At 40.1% G+C, this 22538-nt stretch overlaps 1 protein-coding gene across 2 annotated transcripts in view; it reads right to left on the reverse strand.

Moving 5' to 3' along the window:
* Nucleotides 1–22538, reverse strand: part of ARHGEF7 (Rho guanine nucleotide exchange factor 7) — a 121246-nt gene that overhangs the window by 67203 nt on the left and 31505 nt on the right. For both annotated transcript variants that reach the window (XM_086770463.1, XM_086770457.1), the window contains exons 3-4: nucleotides 5568–5652; nucleotides 1771–1901 (exon numbers count right to left, since the gene is read on the reverse strand). In XM_086770463.1, the coding sequence (XP_086626589.1) occupies nucleotides 1771–1901; nucleotides 5568–5652 (216 nt within the window). The remainder of the gene's footprint in view (nucleotides 1–1770; nucleotides 1902–5567; nucleotides 5653–22538) is intronic.

The following is a 22538-nucleotide window of genomic DNA, read 5'->3' on the forward strand; positions in this document are numbered from 1 at the left end:
CACAAATGCGAAGGCAGATTATTGCTCTACTGTAACACCTAGAAGTTAATAGCTACTTCTTACAAGTCTTTCAAATTAACCATGTTAAGATTCGTCATGTTGTTCTTGGATGTCATTTCTGAATATCTGCATCATTCAAGCATTTTATGACAGTTGTTTATGCTAAAAAAGCTAAATACTTAATACTTGGTCAGCTTTAAATAATCCAAATACAATCCATCGCACGGGAACTGAGAGGACTATAAATCATGTCTGTCTCTATCATAAGTAAGAATCAATATCCGTAGAACTAAAAAAGTAACTTAGTGAGAAAGTGACTGCATAAGCAACCCTAGTCTGCCATCCAGGTAGCAGAACTTCACCTACATGTTGTCTATATAGATGAGATGGTTAGAGGATGTACTGCGTAATGTTAGCTTAATTTATATCCACAGCAATAATGTTATTGTACCACAACTCAATTTAACAATCAGACTTCTACTGGCTGAGAAACTGCAGGAAAATGAGTGCAAATGCAACTTCAAAAACATGCAGAAAGCCCCAAGATATTATAAGTCAGTGTTCGACAACTGGATCGGCCCATTATCAAATAAGTGCCTCTCCCTGTACATCAAGTGCTTTCATTCGCTATGACTGCTCAATAAGCGAAAGTTTTGCCTTAGTAAATGGTAAAAAGCCACAAAATAAGCAGCAACATTGCACGGTGGCATCAATTATAGTCCCCTTATTCTGCCAGGATGGCTCTCCAGTAGAGGAAACTGAGTACAAATCTGGTGAGAACAGTCCCAAACTGATCATCTACAGCAGCAAAACCAAACTAAGAATTTCCCAGGTTTGGCCACTAGCTCTCTTTCCCTCCTTACACTTCTCTGTCCCTTTGCAACTTTCTGCAGAGGTACTCAGCTCAAAGTGATAGAAATACTTAAATACTTCAGTGATACAGCTAACAGCTAGTCCAACAAACAGCTGCATCGGCAAAACTGAGTGGGTGGTGAACAGCAAACTGGGAGCTGGAATTAGTGGCCTAGGGCAAGAACTTGCACAGTCTCTGCTACCAGAGAAAACACCTCAAACCACACCTAAGAAAGCTTAAGCAGAGCACTGTGTTTAAAGTTTCACATAGTAATCATCATATAGTTCAAAACAGCCTCCTTCAAGCATGGAAAAAGTAGCTTACAGTAGGGATCTGAACCCTCCTTGCAAACTTCTTAGTCACTAAAAGTTATCTTTCATCATACTTAGTTTCAATACAGTACTCCATCCTGATTTTGGCTGTACTGTACAACATACACTCAGTTACCATACCACTCAGTTACCTGAAGGCTAGCTGAAGGATTCACCTTGAAACATAACAGAGAACAGGAATAACTACCAATACTGCCAATATTAAAAGTGCCAGCATTGCTCAGGTTTGAACATCCTTCAATCACCATCCCTAAACTCACAGACATGGAGAAACTGAGATTTTCTGCCCTTGAAAAAGCAAGTCCTTATACTGAAAGTAAATAAATAAATCCAGGAAGATACTGCATATGCAGACAACAAGGAGTGGTAAGTGAGAAAAAAAAATTTAGAAGTTCACAGGAAGCTGCATATATTTTGGAACATCATAAGAAAAGCTGCAAAAACAGAATGTCACAGGACTGAAATACAGAGGCAAAAGAGAGGAAACAGTTGCTTTGCTGTATGTATATATGTTTATTTATAAATCTCACCAAAAGAAAAAAGAAAAATCACACTGCAGAGTGTTTCATTTCCTCTAGAACTTACCAAACTCCGATACTGTCCTTGAAAGAGTTTTGAAGTTCTACTGTGTAAAGACTGGGATCCCAGAGAATCAAAGGATTTTATCCGATGAGATGACGGACGTGCACACACAGAGTCACTACCCAGCCCTATGTCTGTAGGAAAGGGAAAAAAAAAGTAAATATTAGAATCTGAGAAAGCTGAATATAACTTCTGCTTACTTCTATAAAACTCACATGCTTAAAGCAGAGTTGATACATCTGTAGTTGTTAAAATTCAAGATTTTAAAAAATTAGTAATAAGCGCTCTGAAATCCTGAAACACTGGCAATTTCTTCCCCCATACAGACAGGAAAACAATTTGAGCTGTTTAGGAAGAGGAGGGTTATGGTTGTATTTCTTCATTCCTACTCACTACCAGTCTATTTAAAGGTAATTAACCAGCATCATTTTAGCTAGTGGCCAAGAATTTCAAATGCATAAAACTTGCTTGAAGTAAAGCCAGCCACATCTGTTTCTTAGTTCTTCCCCCCCACCACCACCATCTCCTTCTCAATTAAAACATTCCTTCCACTGTCTTTTTTCCTACGTTCCTTTGTCTCATCCCTTTTTTTGCCAACTAAGCTATTTCTTCTTCTTGGATGGAGGGGGAGGGATACGAGGAGTAGAAAGGAAGCAAGCTGCTTGCTCAAAAAAAACCAACACTCCTTCAAATCTCTCCCCTCTTTCATTTGTCTCTACTTTGAGAAGCACATCCATTTTAGATGCCGATCCAAAGGGCAGTACTACATGCTGTCAGGGTGCCATTGGGGTCCCTATGGGCTGGGAAGCATTGATAGCAGGGAAGCAGGGTAGGGCTCATCCCACCACCCCGGCCAGGAGCAGGGCAGCTGGGGCACCGGGACAGCCCCAGACATCGGGCACCTCCCTGGGGATGATGTGTCTGCCCACCTGCGGGTGGGTGGTCCTCGTGCAGATGAACAGGCCACAGCTAGGTAGGGGCTGAGCTGCCCAAAAGCAGCTCCCAAGGGTGGGGGTCAATGCTGGCTGTGGCCTCCCACAGCACTGCTGGGCAGCCTCTCCCAGCCTTACAGTGCGACGGGAGTTGCTCTTGGCTGCACCAGCAGCCAAACCTCCTGGAGGGGGATGCTCCCAGGCCCTTGGACAGGTGACATGTTACAGCAGACAAACATTGCTCCTTTGCACAAGTATGGCAAGTCATTCCTTTTCCTCGGGTATTCTCACATACATCCGAGTTTCAAGGAACCCCAAAAGCTATGCAGTATTTTCCATCCCAAACTTAGGTGTTTTCACTAGCCTAACACAAGCCTTTCAACTGCTCTCCTGGTTTTTATGCCTCTGTTACTCTCTTTCCTAGTAGCCTGCTATGCCTCCAACACTCTACCTCTATCAGAGGTACACGCACACAACTCCAGTCACTCAGTTACTTGCAGACTAAAGCAGACAAAAATTATGCAATCCTAGTTGGTTTTGGTCCAAGGGAGATACACATAAAGGTGCAGTTCCACGAGGAGACTAGTGAACAAAAGCGTATCTGCTCTTTCATATCAAACTTGAAGGAAGAATTTGATTTATTTCAACTGGAAAGCCTTTCAGTTTCAGCATGGCATCTAACAGCAGCAGAGATGCAGGAGGAGGGAAAGAGTTTTAGATGGACAATAAGCACAGAAGAAAAGTGCGGACTGCCGTGACCCCAACCTTGTACTTGGCCTGGCTGAACTTCATGAGGTTTGCACAAGCCTGCCTCTCCAGCCTGTCAAGGTCCCTCTGGATGGCATCCCTTCCCTCCAGCGTCTCAAATGCACCACACAGCTTGGTGTTGTCAGTGAACCTGCTGAGGGTGCACTCTAACCCACTGTCCATGTCACTGACAAAGATGTTAAAAAGCACCAGTCCCAATACCGACCCCTGAGGAATGCCACTTGTCACTAGTCTCTATCCATCTATCCAAATATTTACAGGGTAACACCCTTATTTCTTCTCCACCATTATCTCTGCTTCCCTATGCTAGTTCCTCTTCCCTTATCCATCTACAAACTGCAATCAGTACCTTGATCCTATTCCTGAACTTAAAGAATTTGAGAGAGTGTATATCCATAGCAGCCTTTTGTCAGTCTTCATGCTCATTACTTAAATTTCTTCTGCTGCATAAAGAGCCATCTCAGAACATGTGTATACCTGAAACTCTTGCAGATCCAGACGGGAATCTGAAAGCCATCTTCCAGTACTAGAGTAGGGAGATAGAGTCTAAGATGCCTTCTACGCAGTTATCCAATTAAAGAAAACTATTTGGAAGAACAATTGGTCAGGAAGATTTATGCAGCTCTGCTTGCTCCTAGGAATGAGGCAACACCACAGTTTGCATGTGGTTTTGATTTTTACATACCACCACCCCCCACCACGAAAGGGGGTGGGGCCTGGGTCCTTTCTAAGGCCAGCTGCAATTGTGGCTTTTTGATGTGAGTATTAATCTATTGATATCCGAACCAAACAGCTGCACTTTTTCTCCCCCTTAAAGACAGCTACGGTCAGTGTACAACTGCTTTAAAGATGTACTGAAATGGTTTACACATGCACTTGCAGTTAAGATGAAAGGCAGTATCTTCAACTAGTGCAAGTAGCTTCAAAATTGTCAATGGTATTATTCTACATCCATTCATTAGAACTAGAGGGAGGTAGATTCAGACTGGACACAGGAATAATTTTTTTACTGTGAGGGTGGTGGAACACTGGAACAGGTTGCCCAGAGAGGTGGTGGATGCCCCATCCCTGGAAACATTCAAGGCCAGGTTGGACGGGGCTCTGAGCAACCTGATCTGGTTAGAGATGTCCCTGCTCCTTGCAAGGGGGTTGGACTGGATGACCTTTAAAGGTCCCTTCCAACCCAAATGATTTTATGAATGAAGAACTCTCTCCTGAAGGGTGTTTTCTGATGCAAGGAGGCAAAAAAAAAAAAAAAAACAAACCCACAAAAAAAACCACCCTGTTGTAATGGATTAGAGGATTATTATAAAAGTGACAAGATACTTATCATGTTACTATGGAACAAAGTTACACTGATCCACCACCGACTTTTCTATCATTTTCCTTTTCCTCCCCACATAAAAACTGACAAGCGCAGTCCACTTTCAAATAATATCTTTCTCTCACCAGACTCCAACCTGATGAGCACTACTGGAACTTGCTACTGGCAATGTAAAACCGCAGCATGAAACAACAAAAAAGGCCACAAATGTTAGTTAGCATTTCTTGACTATCCCAGGGTCTAGCTGGCATTGTTCAGTACAGCCCCATCCTAAAACAAAGCATGGACATCTCTCAAAGAACTTGAGGTAAGTTGTTTATGACTTCTAGCTGCTACCTTAATGAAACATGAGTAGATTAAGGGATCAGAGATGTTAGCTACCCTTTTGCTACTGTCAAGAAAGGATGGTGCTGAGGAATGGTGGGGTGGGGACAGTGGGACAACAAAAACACTGACAAAAGTGTTCAAAGATGGGAATGACAGTGGGGCAAAAGTAAACTTTTAGTATTTCAAACTAAAAAAAAAAAAAAAAAAAAAAGGGCCTTTTTCTAAGAATTCTTGCCAGCTAAAAGGCTCAGCCTTAGCTCCACACTACAAGGTTTCCTTCTGCAGAAGGAGAGAGAGAACACAGAGATGCCAGGACCAAAATCATAACAAACTGCAACAAAGAAACTCTTATAAAACACTGCTTTACCTTGACTATAGCAACAGGCACAAATACACATTGATGTGAGTCAAAGGCAAGCAAGCACCACAACAGACCAGAGCCTACTTACCTGCAGTCACCTTATTTAAAGCCACGAGAGAGCTGAGAACTTTGCTGAAATTCTGTCCCTGATACAGGTCATTTGCATCGAAAGTCTGAAAACAAAAGAACATTCAGTCAGTCGTAGAAACAAGTCTTTAAACTAAGCATTTATATGGTACCATGCAAACCGTGACTGTAGAAGCTACTGCCTGATCAAGGTGTCAGTCTTTCAGTGTGTGTCATGGACTAGTAAAAGAAAAAAAAAAAAAAAAACCTGTGAGGTTAAAAAAAAATAAAAACACAACTCATTTTTAAATATAAAGAGAATATAGAAACAATTGCATTTGTGAAAAAAAAAATACGAACAAAAGATAAAAACATCACGTGTCATATAATTACAGGAAAGTTGAACAAAACATAATTATCAGAAGAGACCAGCGTTCCCCAGTTTGGCCAAAAAAGCTACTGGGTACCATTACTCTTGGCATACTCTTCTTTTTCTGTAGCAGCCCACAGGCACTGTACTTGATGGTTGATAAAATATTTTCAAAATATTTACTACAAATACTTTTTAAAAGTATTACAACAACGTACATGCTATCCCTTTATTCTACAAGACACAGAGCAAAGTAGCATTCCTGAAAATTAATGAATTTAATGATATTACTTTGCTGGATAGGTTAGATGGAGAAAGAGGTTTGGAAAAGGGAGGGATGAAAGCTGGAAGTTATTTTATTTTTACTTTTTAACTGTGGGAAAGAGATCCAAAATTCAAACTATCTTGTAGAAGACACTACAGTAACTTTCAAGCACTGGGTGATGACAGTAAACATCTGGATTTTTCAGAGTGGAAAGAGAATACTCAAAAAAAAAAGAGACCCATAATATTTGCCTGAGGTAATGGAAACACTCATCCCAAGTCTCATGAAAATAGCTCTCGCAATAGATTCTGCATAGATTGAAAGGAGTCACAGTACTCCCTTGTGCAAGGCTAAAAAGAGGACAATAAAACACAGCTATTACAGTTGTTCCAACTGATTTAAGAAACAGAAAGAGATTTCCCACAGCATAGCAGCTTTTATCTAAAAAGTCAACAAAAACCTGTTTATTTTCCTGATAACAGACCCACCCCACAGGCACGATCAGAAAGTCTGTACCCTGGAAAGCAGCCTTCAGAGGCAGGAGAGGAAAACCCATACTCCCAGGGGAGATGAGAGGAAGGGACAAAGGAAGGCTGGGAGAAGAGAGAGGGATGCTGGTTAAAGCCAAGAGAAGTGAAAATTTTCATGAAAGCTACCTGAAGTAACCACAGAAGGGACTGCCAGACCAGTTGTGACTGGTTATGTGATCTACTAACAAAGGTAGAGCAGATTTGGGAAACATTTAATGACAGTATTCTTCAGTAAGAAAAAACATTTCCCAAAGCATTCAAAGTATTTGAGGTACCTGTATATGTTAACATGCACATTTTTTTCCCCCTCAGACTGAGGGTCATCTCTGGTCCCAGTGAGCAGCAGTTCTACCTTGGCTGTACAGGTGCTGACTATCTCTCAAGCAGTGTGTACACAGCTCAGAAGAGCAATGCCATAAAACAGACAAAAATCAAGCCAAGGCGAACACTAACATACTTCAAGTAGTTATAATTCACATAAAATAAGTCAAATAACTATTCCACCAGGTTTCAATGGGCTACGGAAAATTTAAATACTACTTTTATCTATTTATTTGAAGCTGTAAGGAGTAAGGAAAGGGAGCAGGGAATTGGCTAGATGTGAATTTTGTAGGGTTTTTCCTGAAACATGAGGAAGTTTTTAAAAAACATGTGCACAATAAAAGACATTCAGCAAATAAATTATCTGATTTTACACAAAGAGACTAAAGATATGTTAAGTTTTATTGCTAGTATAATTTATAATAGAGATGAGAAAAGATACCAATAAAGTGACAGCATAATACATAAAAGCAAAACCAGACTGGAGACAGCTTAACTAACCACTGCTCAAACTGGGAAGAAAAAAGAAAAAAAAAAAAAAAAAGGCAAGTTGTTATGGTAGAAGAAAGTATCAGCAGTGTAAAACTTTCATTGTCAGCTATATGCTTATTGTGGTAGCTTTTAAACAAGCAAACAAAAACTATGAACAGAATCATGAAATAACAGCTCTGATCCCAAAAAAGGAAATGACACGCGCGCTTGTGCAGATATCAGAACTGGATCAGAAAGGTACTAAAAGGGAAAGAGACCTATTTAAAAAAATTAATGTTTAAGAAAAAGGTTTGAAACTATAGCTTAAACTTACAAAAATAATAATTAAAAAAAATAATCCCAAATCCACTTTAAGCTCACCTTCATTCTGGATTCTGCTAGAGCCAAGAGCTCTCCAAAGTCAGGCTAACTGCAGAACAACAGGATGCGAGGAAGACTCGTTTCCTGCTACACTGAGACTATAGAGGATACCCAGAACAATTTGATTGGATCATCCTGACACGTATACTGCCACAAAAAAGCCTGTATCCAGGACACACATCCAGTCTGCCATTTCACAGGAAACCACACAATGGGAGGATACGAGAAACATTTGCTTCCTTGTGATTTTACAGAAAGCAATTCTGACAGGAAGCCACCCTCAGCCACCCTCATACTCATGGTCAGTATGTTCATTAGTAGCATTTGATAAAGGGAGAGGGGGTCATAAAACCCTTCAGAGAGATGTTCTCCTAACTTAAACATTTAAGAATAAACCAACCTAGAGAGATAAAAAGTGAGGAAAAAAAAGCTTAGGTGCTCTAAAGTTTGGAGGCTAATTTGTTATGAACTCAACTACTTGATTATAAAAACGTAGTTTAAAAAAAAAAAACAAAACACAAACCCCGATAACAAGAAAAAAAAAAACCCACAACCCACATCGAACACTCACATCCTCCTTCTATCTTAGTGGAGGTTTGCTCATTTCACAATATATTCGAAAACTCTCTCTGACACGAGTAAAAGCAACAAGACGCTTTAAGAGGAGTTTCCATGGGATTGCCAGAGAAAACGGTCTGCTCCCCGTTTTCAAGAGAAGTCAGACTTGCATGTGGACTACCATATTCGTTCTGGTATTTTTGCACAGATCTGCTGTGAGAACTGGCTCTTTGAAAGAATACATCTGGATGTGAAAAAATCATTCAGTAACTTCACTGTTCAGTGTCACTGGATGACAAACATCCCTCCATACAACACCCCAAATACTGCAACTGCAAGAATCAAGGCTGAATTCTAAGATACAAGTATCAAAGTTATTTTTATATCACACACCATTACCAAATGACAAGGTCTGCATGTTAAATTACCTTCCATCATACTACCACAACCCACTTTTCAAATCATGTCAGAATCACAACATGAATTCAAACTTGCATATGCTTACAACAGCTCTTAAAACCTAAAAATGAAAAAATTTAGCAAGATAATAGCTTGAAAATGTCGAGGCTTTTCTTTTAAACATCATATGACAGGCATATATTGACACTAAATCGGTCTTCATGGAAAAATACTTCCAATACACTCTTGCTTTTCAGGCAAACAACATTTTGAACTATGCAGACACTCCACCTATGAAGTTTACCCTCTTGTTCATCCAGTGGCTATCCTTCTCGAAAACAGACAAAACACTAGTCAGCATGCAAGTATAAAATTGGCATAAATCACATCAGATGAGGACCCAGCCAAGCCAAATCTTTTGAAAAAAAATATTGAAATAAGTACCTTTGGTTTTAAGTTCCATAGAATTGACCACAAGCAGATATGCCTTATTTAAGCACTAACATAAAGCACATCTACTAAATATAGACCAGGACTCCATTAGAAGTCTTACACTGGAAACACACTACAATTTATAAATAGTTAGCTGCGAATCAGTGATCTTCGAGCTTAGCAGGCTCATCCCCTTATGCCTCTTATTATCTGTACATTTTCATATTGTTTAACATCATACTCACGTTCTTTCATTCTCTCCTGGATTTCAACATCTGACACAAATATGGCAGGCAGATAGTGTATTCTAGAAGTAGACCAGACCAAACTGTCTAATAACAAGGGGTCTTACGATATCTACAACTCGAGAGCACCCTTTTGGTCACAGGACACCGATTACCAAAGCCTGCTGATCACCTACCCTGACCCACAGATTCTGGCTTCCCTTTCCACACCCCACAATCATTCCCAACATACAAGCCTGGCTTTCCATAACTATGTTTGCATTTTTTGCCCCTAGGATTTCAATTGACTGCAGACTTTATTAGTAACAATTCTGTGACCTCTTCCAGGTCATTAATGAAATGTCAAATGTTCAGTACCAACAGCAGCAAATCCCCTATAGCAAGGTGTACATTGGATGGTCATTCCACATTCATAATTCTATTAAATAGAGAGTTTGTAAAGTTAATTTCATATGAATCTCATTGATTTTTCAATAACTGGCGTTTCTTAAACATCAAACGAAATGCCTTAGAGACCCATTTCACCCATGTACTGGTTGTTCAACTACCAAATCTATCCTCTCGTTTTAAAACAAGACTGACCTCTGCATGCATCTGTTTAAACTCCATCACATTCAAAATGGCCATGGTAATACATTCAGGTCATTAAGTCATCTAAACCACTAACCCTCAGTGGATGGAGACTTCTGTTCAAACGCTGTTTATGATCTCACAGAAATAAGGAAATAAAACTAACATAGCAATGCTCGTCTCCCATATCCCTGCAACAACCAGTATCTACTGAAATTGGAAAAACATTAACTGATGAATTAGTGAAAGGAAGAGGAAATTAGAAAATAAGGTTGAGAGCAGACTAAGGCATACAGTAAGCCTGCAGCAGCATTCTTTTCTTCAAATCAATCAGTTTCAAGGCCCCAGGTATCTTTTATGCTATTTTATTCCCTCCTCCTAGCCTATTGAGTCAGAAGCCAGTAATGGGGGAAGCATTTTTAAATTAAAGGATTTCTCCTGATAAGGCAAAGTCTACAGTGGGAGACAGGGGGGTGATAGGAGGTGGGGGAAATTGGAGTTGGTTCAGCAAAGCTTCCAGACACACACCTTTTCTTCAAATGTGTCTTCTACCAATCTTAACTTGCTTGCATCCTCAAACCACCAGAGCATCAGTAAGGCTGTATCTAACACTCACTGTAAGAAAAGTTCATACACCAGTTCAGAGTAAAATAGAAAGGTTTTTCTTAGTATTTCCTTGCTACACTAGTGCCTTGAATACACACAGGTACAGGATTCTCAGTGAATATTAACATTTTAAGCATCTGTCTGACAAAAATAGATGACAGCTTTCTTTATAGCACTGCACCATAAACTAAAGCAGCTGAGGAGCTGACTTATGAGCAGCCCAGACATCTGTGCAGCACAGATAGGACTGCTGCTGCTAACCTTGCCAGCCAGCTCCCAAATAAGCCATAAGCCCCAGGCTGCATACACTAAACTGGCAGGACACTTTCCAGCTCAGCTTGGTGGCCTCGGGCCTCTAGCGCAAAAGATTACAAGAGCATTGGCTCCCTCACCCAGAGGAAATGAAAGGAAGCGAGCAGGCTGGCTTGGCAAAGTGCAGCATGACCATGTACAACGTGTCGCTCCACCTGTTCCTAGCGCACAGGCTGCAGCCTTTTTGGCCACACAAGCATGAATAAACAAGTGACAGGGAAAAAAAAAAAGGCAACTCACAGTTAGAAACAGGTGACCTTCTTGTAAAATATTAAGAACCTCCAATACCTCGCTTTGTTGCGCCACCACCCCCGGCGTATTTCTACCCCTTGAGCAGCCAGCAAGGAGAAGCCACAGAGGCCATCCACAGTCCACCTTCACATGACAGCTAATAAGCCCACGCTGGAAAAAAGATCCTGTAGATAAACCTACATGCAAAGCACAGATTTCTTCATTTATCCTCACACCAGGTCAGCTGTAAGTGGAACCGACTCTCATTCAGTTATTACGCAGCAGCTGTTGTTCGAGCAGTGAATTATCATCTGAAAGCTGCTGCAGTAAAAGGAGAGATAAGAAAAGCAGGGAACTATGACAACTGAGAGAGGAAGAGAAGAGGGGGAGAAGAAGAGATTATTATAAACGTTCTGGAAATCTCTGTGAAGCATGTTGCCCAAATCCAGTATGCACAGCATAAGAGAGCGAAAAAAAAAAAGAAAATTAAAGTTCTGTTTCAAAAATTAAAGAGTAAGACAAGAAGAAAAGTTTGAAAATAACTGGGAGAACAAACCTGCAGTGCAGGATTTCTGTGTGATTTGGTAACAGTTCACAAGAGAAATTATAACTCAGTAGTAAAGAATATATAAAACTTACGAGATCTGGAATAAATTTTACTGCTCATATAAACCTGCTCCTCAAAAGTGAAAACTTAATCATATTAGAAACATCACATCACCTAGAAAGCTTTAATTCCTATAACAAGTAATGCTTTTAAGACACAACATGTTATCTACAAAAACAGGTACAACCAGCAATAAAAATGTAAATGGAAGTTTGTAGTGTCTGTATGCACATCCATGTATCCAAATATACATTTACAACACAAATCCAAAGATAAAAGTTAAAAAAACCTTGGTGTAGAATTTCTGCAGACATAGCAAGGCTTTCCACCTCCAAAAATTTTTTCCCAAACCAGCTGCATCAAAGCACTAATGATTCTGCAGAGCATTAATTTCAAATACTACAGTACATTTGACCTAAGGCACTGCTTCAAAGCCAACATCTGAACATTGCCAAAATGAAACATATACAACTTACTATTCACCCACTACAGCAAAAACTGCATGAAAAGAAATCCTACACAAATAAATACTAAGTTCCTTTTTGGAGACGAACTATACAATTTCTGATGCTTTCCAAATCAGTCTGTTTTCAGAATGTGACACAGCAAGTTACTATCCTCAAACGAATTATTTAGCAAGAAAGTTGTAGAATTCGGTATTTTTAACCATGAATTTCTAGTAGTAGCAAACCAAGATGCAATTTGAAAAATAAACATACAAAGGTTAGCATTGCCTACATTTGTATAAGCAGGCAAGAAAACATGAGCTTGTTCCAAATTTCTACCTGCACAGCAAAACCAGAACTACATCTATCACACCTTGATCCTAAATCATTTTCAAATTGCTTTGTAGGTTTTGAATCTTACAGATGATACCACACAGCAATAATCTCAGCTACCACTGAGAGAGAGACATTCAGTGGCACACAATATTAATAGATGACTGAGTACCAAGGCTTAAGGAAGCTCATACTCCTGGAACTACAGGCAAGAATAAAAATTGCTGGAATGAAATTACCAAAGATAAAATTTGATCGGTACACTGAAGCTGAGATGTCTCAGTACTTGCCAACATTTCTGAAAAAAAGCAATTGCATAAGCACCTTCAGTGTCAATGAAGAGAGGCACCTCAACAGAGAAACCTGGCCAGAAACATATCCCAAGGAAGATTCAGCCCAGTAAAACTCACCTCTCTTCCTGATATACAGACAAGAACTATATAATCTACTCTCCTAAAATAAATCAGGAGATACAGCTGTGGAAATCCAGGCCAAAATGCTTGGGAATACTGCGTGTAAGACAGTAGTAAGAAGACATGTGTGACTAAGAAAAAAAATCCACAAAGTACACACTTGGAAATACATACAGACAGCTCTTTATGAAGCAGAGTAAGTAGTGATAAAAATAGTAAAAATTAATCTTTGGCTAATAAGAGCACAAGCCATCACAGACTGCTAGCACATCTGATAAACAAGGACATGGTTTAATAGCCATATGTTCTGGGGAAAACCACAAGAGAAAGGTGAAGGATATCCTACTGAACTATAACTAGCTTTTCTTTCTAAAAAGAAGAATTGAAAACTCCACCTTATCCTTATCCCAACAGTCCAATTCCTAAGAATGAAAGAACCAAAGGCATTTGAATGAAAGAGAAATCCAAGCACTTCACTTGGCTTGAAATACAAGGTCCACCGGCTCAGATGAAGGCCTGCTGTACAGAATAACGATACATTTGGATGACCAAAACTAGGTGCTCAGTTAGCTACAAGTTACATTAATTTCCTAAATTTGCTGATGTGTTCTACTTAATCTTCTGTGCTCTACTAAGCCAGCCATGTATCCCAGCAATGCTCCAGAGGTTAAAGCTCAAGTCTCTGCACTGACAGAACCGCCTCACAAGAAACCAGCAAGAAGTTTCTCAAAAGGGTTATGAAGTACTTTTCTTCCTGAAAGCGATAGTGTCATCTGAACCTGTAACGAAAGCACACATAGTTCTATGGTGTTTATCAGTATAGATACTTCAGAAGAATCACAATGTGTCAGTAACCTTCTGCTAAAAAGAAGGCTCCTGCTCTCAGTGTTTCTTTTAGACACCACAGATGACAAACTTAATCAACACTAAAGGGTGCGAGTGGGCTAGAAGCCAAAACGGCCATGTGGATTGGATACAGTGCCACAGCTAATAAAAAGGTTGGCCCAAATTTTAGAAACAAAAGCAAACAGCAGCAAAACCACAAAACTAACAGGAGACCTTCCCAAAAGAAACAGGCTGCAGAGAATGAAAGCAACTTCTAGGTCCCACTTCTGTCCCCCAAGAACAGTGCTAGCATCTATTCCAGGATTGCACCTCTAAGAGTAGCTCACTTATACATAATGAAAACAGTTTCTTCTTGTGATGTCTGTAACAGTATCAATTGGTCATATTTGAAAGACTATAATCCCCATTACGCATGAACAACCGCAAATCATGTGAGTGGCTGGTCACCTGACTGGCCGCACTTTTCTTCTTTTTTAAAAATCACAGTAGTAAATTGTGGTTTTGGGAAGCTGCTCCATCCCACAGCTTCTGCTACTTCAGACCCTGTTGGGCACCTATTTTTCCACAATCTCATTCAACACTGCCACAATGGAGCAGCATGGAGAACACAAACCTTCCTGAGTTCCAGTTTAGAGGATGTCTATCATGCCCTGAAGTACTACGTAAAGTTCACAGGCAGATATCCATCTTCTCTGTAATTTATAGACAAATGTCATACTTGCAAGCAAAGTTACCTTAACAGGATCTGCAAACTGTTTCCCACCTTAAAGTATAAACATACTTACTGGCTCTACCATTTTCATACATAATTTCTTCCTGACTTTTCTTTAAGTTATTGTTGTTGGGGGAAAAAAAGAAACAAGTTAGGAAAAAGTTGTAACAAAAAAAACAATGCAAAAAAAAAAAAAATGCTCTGCACAAACACCAGACCAACATTTCATGCTAACTGGAATTATCTGAGAGCACTGAAAATAAAGACTGACCTCAAGCAGATCACACATAATCATGGCAGAAATCAAAATGATAGGACAGCAACAGTGACAGTCGCTTATGACTACCGAAACAGGCTGCCTGACTGGCCTGGCCAAAGTCTGAAAGCAAATCTTGAACATAAACATTCAGAACTGAATCATCTCTGTGCAAGGTTTTACAAACTGCTGTTTGCCAAGGGCTGAACTTAGTAGTGACAAAATGAATTTAAGGCTCAGAATAAACACATTTCTTAAGGAAGAGTGAGTTCTTATATTCAGGAAACTTGCAACTAGGTTTAAAACATTATGAAGGGAGATGCATCCATTTGAAATATTTAGATTTATTTTCTAAAATATAGAACTACACATCAGTTAAACTGTGGACATCTCCACACTCTTACCTAAAAACACAGGAAGGATGGCTTGCCATAACTGATTTCAGATGCCTTCTGTCTACACACATAGAATGTATATAAGCTGAAGTATCAGCTTAGTTTCAAAAGTCATGCTGTATGGAGTGAGGAGAAGCAGCCTATATAATCAAGGAAAAGCTTTATTTATATAAAGAAAAAATGGAAAAAAACTAGGAAAAATAAACTTTTCTGGGTTCAAAATGAGAGCTGCAATCCAGCTCTCCACTTGCAAAACAGGGAAAAGAGTAGCTAAATACCAGCTAAAGTCACTATCAAAGTATCACACACACAGTAATACTGCTGAGACAGACTTGCTTTAAAACAGCGGCGTTCGTAGACACAGACACACCCAGAGCATGTCAGAAAGCAAGAGCTGGGGGTGGGAGGAAGTAGTCATCTTACTGCAAAAGATTTTGTACTACATGAGGTTATCATCTGCCCTCTTAAAATAGCCTGCTGGCTGTTTCACTACAGTACCATGTGCTCTAACCACAACTTAAATGCTATCACATGCTCACGTTTCATCTGGAACAAATGCATACAGCCAAGTGATCAGATGATGCACAGATTCAGCATCAATACAGAACGAACTACAGATAAAGCACGAGCCACAAAAACAGCCCCACGGACCTCAAGCACACTGTTTCACCAACTGCTTATCAGCATGCTTAGAAGTCTCATTTTGTTGTTTGCACACACACTTTAAAAATAAACATATTAACAGAAGAAACATGAAAATGCTTTGGCATTAAATATGTATTAGCTGGAAGAGCAAGACTGAAGGGGAATTGATATTTTAAGATTTCTGGCATGGGTCATAATTTGATTAAGCATGATTAGACGCATGGAAAAAAAGTGGGAGAGGGAAAAGAAAGATAACTTAGAAATGCAAGGGAAAAAAAGAAAAAAAAAAAGAAAAGAAAAAAAAAGAAAAAAAAGAGGAGTGTTACATCCTTCTGGTAGGAAGGGATTTATCAGAAATCTCAATTGCTTCCCGAATATACTGTGGAAGGTGCCAAAAATCAAGAACAAAGGCTTACTGAATTTCCATATAGCCTGTTGAAGCTTCTGTTTAGAATCATCAATTGGAAATAAACAATTCCAAAATAGTTAGCAGAAATGAACAAGCCCACAAAACCAAGATTTCAGGTTTCAGTTAGATCTCAGTGAATTCATTTCAATACCTCAATTTTAAAAATTCACTGAAAAGCACAAAAGTGGATGCAGAGCCCCTGAGCTACAGCTCCTCCCAAGCGAGCCCTTTTTGATTCACAGCTTACCATTTTGATTTCAGCCACTACAAACACCGTTCAAAAGGAGCCCAGAGCTGTCTCTCTCCCAGGTACCTGCAATAACGTGATCCAGGATCCTCCACCATTTACAACGCTCATTTTAAAAGAGCAGGCACAGGACCCTATCCAGGAAGGAGGGACAGCCTCACTGCCAGCTGCTCTGGTGACAGACCACTCCTCCTGTCGTGGGGCTGGTGGAGCTGCCGAAGCAGCAGCAGGATAGCTGGAGAGCCCAGCATCTTCAGGTGAGAAAGACAGAAAACTGAACCCAAATTTAATGCAACAGCCTCTAACTTGAGGGCATTTAGCAGCAGCCAGGCCAGCAGCCAAGTCATCCCTATGAAGGGTGAGGCAGGCACCCAGGGACAAGACACGTGGCACAGGTCTAGGTAAGCCACTCCTGCTAAGGATTCCCAAGCCCATAGATCAGGGTTAGCTTTCAGAAGGGAAACAGACATCCTTCTCTCACACCGCTTCACACTCCTTTCACTCATGGGGACATTAAACCGCCCAGCAATCCAGTTCTGGCAGCTGAACTGGCAGAAAATTAGTCCAGCAAGAAGCAGAGAATTTGCTGCAAGTTTCACAAGCTAAACCAGTTCAGTACCAGATGAGATTAGCAACCTGCACCAACGCGTGGGAGACAAACATCTTGTCTGTTAAGGGAAAAAGATTCACTTGAGGTGCTGGGAAACATCATCATAGTTCAGATATTTTGCAACCGGGGGTGGGGAGGCAACCCCACAGTTTAGCTACAATCCACCCCCACTGCAATTACCCAGCATCATGCTGATGTTCAGTAATAAGTTTCTGTAGGAAATGCAAACTTAGGGTTTATGGGAATATCTATAAAATTTTCCACATTCCGAATATTAATAAAAGATGGCTTCTAGCATGTTACAAGCGCCAACAAAAATGAAATCCACACCAATTCTGCTTATTTATAGTAATGCCTGGGGGCACAATCTGAAAGAAATAAAGATAACTTTTCCAAGAAACTAGCTATTGCAAGAATTTTATAGTTCTGAGTCATCAGCTGATAGGCCGTATGATGGGCTTGGGTAACCAAGCAGGCAAGGGCAGCTAGAGGTGTTACTTTAGCAGCCAGACCCAACAATTATCTCAATTCCTTCATCTCCACAGTCCAGGATTCTTCTGGCCTCATGCCATCACCTTCCCCACTGCAGGTGCCCTACTTCAATGCCCTCCCCAAAACAAAACCACTCACAACTCCAACCTTCACAAAAATACTACCTCAACAGAACTGCCTGGGCCCTGATCTGGCATCACAATTCAGAAGGCAGGTCCTGGGTTTCCAAAGCAGAGACTGAACAGAGTAAGCTTCGGCCGCCACCTGATCAATGGTACCCAGAGATACCCTATTCCTGTCACCTCCATGCAGCCAGCCAACACTGAGGAGCCCACACCTGTGATAGGTGACACCCTGTGCATTCAGGAATGTGTTTGTCCACGGGCTTGAGACCTTCTGATGAAGACTCAGGCATGCTACCATGTGCTTTTACAAGTTATGACAATCCAGTGACTGGCAAAGACTGTTTCAGCGTGAGCTCTTTTGATAATGTAAATGCTGCTCATGCAGCAGAACCCAGAAGTAAAGCTGTTCCTCTTGACAAGAAGAATTTCCAAGAGAGGGTCATATACTCCTCCAAGCAGGATCTAGGGATATCATCTGTGGAATCAGGAAAAGCACTTAAGGGCCGGGGGAGAGGAAAAAAAAAAAAAAAAAAAAATCAAAATCAATGACAGCCTATCCAGCTCCAAAACCTGCATCTAAGAGTTGCCAACAAGGAAGAATATAGAAAGCCAAATATTACGTAGTAGTACTTAACCAAGATGTTCTTCCAACAGTTTGTCTCAGGAACCATCTGTATGTAAAAGTCTTAAATGGATTTTTTTTAGATTTCTCTAGTCACCTTTTTAACCCATGTAATTTCAACTTCCACAAAAATCCACAGAAATTATTTGCACAGGTCAGTTAAAGGGTGAAGAATCACTTCCTTTCATTTGTTATGACCTTGTCAATTGCTTGATTTTTCTGAGTCACCAGGCCACCCATTACTGAGACCCTATTGACCACAGACACCCTTCTGTTGACAGAAGAGTCAATACACTTATCTGCAACTCACATGGACTCCATTCCTTCCTTTTCTTACAACAACTTCTGTTAAGTCTTGAAATGGCAAACTATTAAATTTCCTTTAAACACAGCATTTCTCCAGGACATTGCTACAAACATAATTCACTTCGATCCTACAACTGCAGAATTGTCAGAGAGAGTGACCAAGCACAGCATCTTTGTGATTTGCCAGGACTACATGGTATCTATTAGTTCAAAGAACTCAGATACTAAATTGAAATTTTAACTATAGCATGCAACATAGTACTTGGCACAGTCTCAGTAGCAGAGGAATGGAAGGCCATAAACACAAACCAAGCCTTTAAAGATCAAGGAAGGAAAGAAGGGAAGAGATCCAGGGAACTACAGACCAGCAAAGCAAATATCTAAGCCTGGTAAATTGATAAAAGCTGTAACAAAGAACAGAATTTGTGGGGTTTGCACAAATATGGAAAGAATTAACACTGCTTTAGTAGGAGGAAGTAACCTGTCCAAAGTGTATCTATGCCCCCTGAGGCAATGAGCTGTAAACATAGGGTAGTCCAGGTAACACATCATAATTGAATATCCTTTGAAAAGAGGTTGTTTTTGTTTTAAACAGAGGTAATATAAGCTAGGAGACTCAGAAGCGCTCAAGTAAGAAACAACAGCGGCATAAAAACAATTGGTTTTCACTGTGAAGGAGTACCAAGAGTGTCCCACAGGGATCTGACTTATGATCCACACTACTCTGAGCGTACACGTGATTTCACAACAGGCATGAAGAGTGACATTTGTTTGTTGAGGACACAAAATTATTCAAGGTGAGCTCATAGCAAACAGCTACCACACTATCTTGTAGATTACCAGATGTTGAAGTGGCAGGAGAAATCCATTGCTAACAAATGCAAAACCTACCCTCAGGCAAAATAATAAAAACCCAAACCTCATCACTATACTTGCATAAAAATGAGTCTGCTAACAACTTCAGATCAAGGATCAGCCAAGGCATGAAGTCCAAGAGAAACAATACTGGAAAATTAGAAAAGACAGAGGCAACAAACAGATGGCTTTTATTATTTCAATAGTATCTCTGTAACTTAAACACAGCTCTCGTCCACCGCAATACTGTAAAACAAGAAAGGGTACAGAGATGTACGCTATTTAAACCAATTAAATTCATGCAACAGTTTTCATACAAGGGAAGAGTAAATAAACTTGAAGTGTTCATCTTGGAAAGAGATGAGATGTAGTGAACTATAGCAGTGCCACATAAGGTCACACATAGCAAGGAGAAGATCCGTAATGTAAGAACAAAGCCACCCACTGCCATCAGCTGCAGCAGCTGAACAAACAAAAGGAAGTTTTTAATAAACGCATAATTTAACCGTGGAACTTACTGCCATAGGATGCTGTGAAGGTAAAAAAAAAAGATCAAAATTGCTTTGGAAAGCTATTTTAAAAAAATAAAATAAATAATAATAAAAAAAAAAAAGAGCCATAGGAGGTGGTCCATTGAGTAGTTAAACACAGTGATGCAGATACCATCCCTGACTCTGAAAAAAGCTCCTCAGCCATGGGCTGTCAGAAGCCACATGTGGAGTTTTCCTCCCCTACTTAATCTTTGCTGTTTAAATACCACCAAAAAAATCAGCCTCTGTCTAGAAGAACAAGTTATGGATTATACTGACCCATCTTCACAGTTGACTCTGTGGAGTTGAGACAGTTTATACTAATGGGACTTCTGCAGGAGGCTCACGATCTTCTCAGACGCATCAAAATTAAGTATGTGGAGTTAATGATGAGGCTCCAAGCGTAACTGAAACCCCTACAGGGAAGCACTTGAAATTGGAACTGTCATTTACATAACACTAAGAAGAAAGGATATCGACCAAATCACATGGAGCTACAGCATCCTCAGAAACACATATCATCATAGACATCACTATAAAGGCATAAACGGATATAATGCTCTGGCATTTAGCCAGAGCCTCAGAACAAGACAAAGTCACAGCACATAGAAACCCTTTTCAGATTATGATCTCCATTACAACACTCCCCCAAAAATCCACGTGAAACTCCTGCTGAGGTCACTAATTTGACAGACATCAGTCTCAAGACCTCAACCTTTTAGCTGTGAGATCAGAGTAGATACCCTGTTACTGCCAGAGTCATATTGTACTGAAAATGTTAACTTCTACAAGAGACGAAGTCTGCAAAATAGAGTGCTATATTAACATATAAAATGTCAATGCAGCATAAAGTTGCCAACTGAATAAAAGAAATAGAAAAATACGAGGTGGTGCATCAAAAGCAGTAACCAGGGCAGTGATCGTAAAGATTCAGCCTCAGAGAAGTTCAATACACACAAGAAAACGACCAAGGTGCTCTGCATATGACAAAAGCAGGCACCTCATCAAGCAATGCCCGAGGTGATGCCTTCTTATTTCCCTTGCTTCTTAAAGCAAAGGCACGTAATTACTACTTACACCCAACTTAGCTGCAAAAGAGGCAAAAGCTTTCCTGTGCGTCTAACCACACCCAAAAATACAGCCTATGACTTAAAGATAAGAGGTTACCGGGTATTGCACTCTGTTGTGCACTTAATCTAGTGCAGATAGTGTCTTAAATCAGTTAAACAAAAGCAAAGGTTCCCCTGCACGTGAATGGGAAACAGTGAAAGTGCTCTGAAGCCACCAAGTTGTCACTGAGAGCTGTCTGTGCACTAAGGGATTGTTCCTGGACCAAGGGTTAACTGCAGAAGTTTTTAATTCAGACCAGGACTGCAACAACTCAGAGGAACATGACACAGAAAACAATTACAGCAAGATTTTGTTCTTAGGAAATAAAATAGCTAAAAAGCTATTGATATCTGTTCTTGTAGAACACTGCAACAGGTTGCCCAGAGAGGTGATGGATGCCCCATCCCTGGAAACGTTCAAGGCCAGGTTGGATGAGGCTCTGAGCAACCTGATCTAGTCGGGGATGTCCCTGCTCCTTGCAGGGGGGTTGGACTAGGTGACCTTTGAAGGTCCCTTCCAACCCTAACCATTCTATGATTCTAAAAGAGCTTCCACATGCAATACTAGGTTGTTCCTTTTATCTGGAATAGTGATGATAATGCTTATTTTCTAAACTGTATCTTATGCATCTTAGGCTAATTTAGATCTCTCCTGGAAGATCTATCCTCCTCTTTCCCAATCAACAAGTGTTTTCAAACTCTGATTGCTTTCCAAAGTCCTGCTGTTTCCTTTCATATGGAAAAAAAAAAAGTGATACCAGATGCTGCAAGCAGGAAGGAAGTGAAATTAAAGGAAAATATAATGGAGTAAGATGTGCCCTTCTAGAGGCACATTGAAAAGTTCCGCAAATCTTTCTTATAGGATGCTCCAGAAGCATTTAGAAAACAAAGATGTGTTTTTGAGCAGAATTGCTCAAAAACCTCCAACATTTTCAAAAAGCTGGTGCCACAAGTATGTTGTCTTTAGGGAAGGCAACATCAAGAAGGTGACATGTTCTGAAACAAAAAAGAAAATTTAAGTTCTTCTGCAGGTGAGAAACTCTTTCAGATACATTGCAAGAAACATAATGCAAAGCTAACAAACAAGTTAGGACAACATTGGAGTTTTCCAACAGGTCACAGCTCCTAGCAAACTATTCCAAGTGAATACAATTGTTTAACCTCCAAGAAGTAAAAATAGCTCTGAAAGCAGACATACAGGTTTTAGACAAATCTGACCCTTTAAATAACTATGAAAAAGCACTGCTTGCTTGTTTTTAAGAAGAGACTGAATATACTTACTTTGTACAATCAGTCTGTTCGGCCAAATTTGTTTTACACAAACCCTTGCAAGGTTTCTAGAAC

This window comes from Chlamydotis macqueenii, chromosome 1, assembly GCF_036417535.1.
Source record: "Chlamydotis macqueenii isolate bChlMac1 chromosome 1, bChlMac1.mat, whole genome shotgun sequence".
Taxonomy (NCBI): Eukaryota; Metazoa; Chordata; class Aves; order Otidiformes; family Otididae; genus Chlamydotis; species Chlamydotis macqueenii.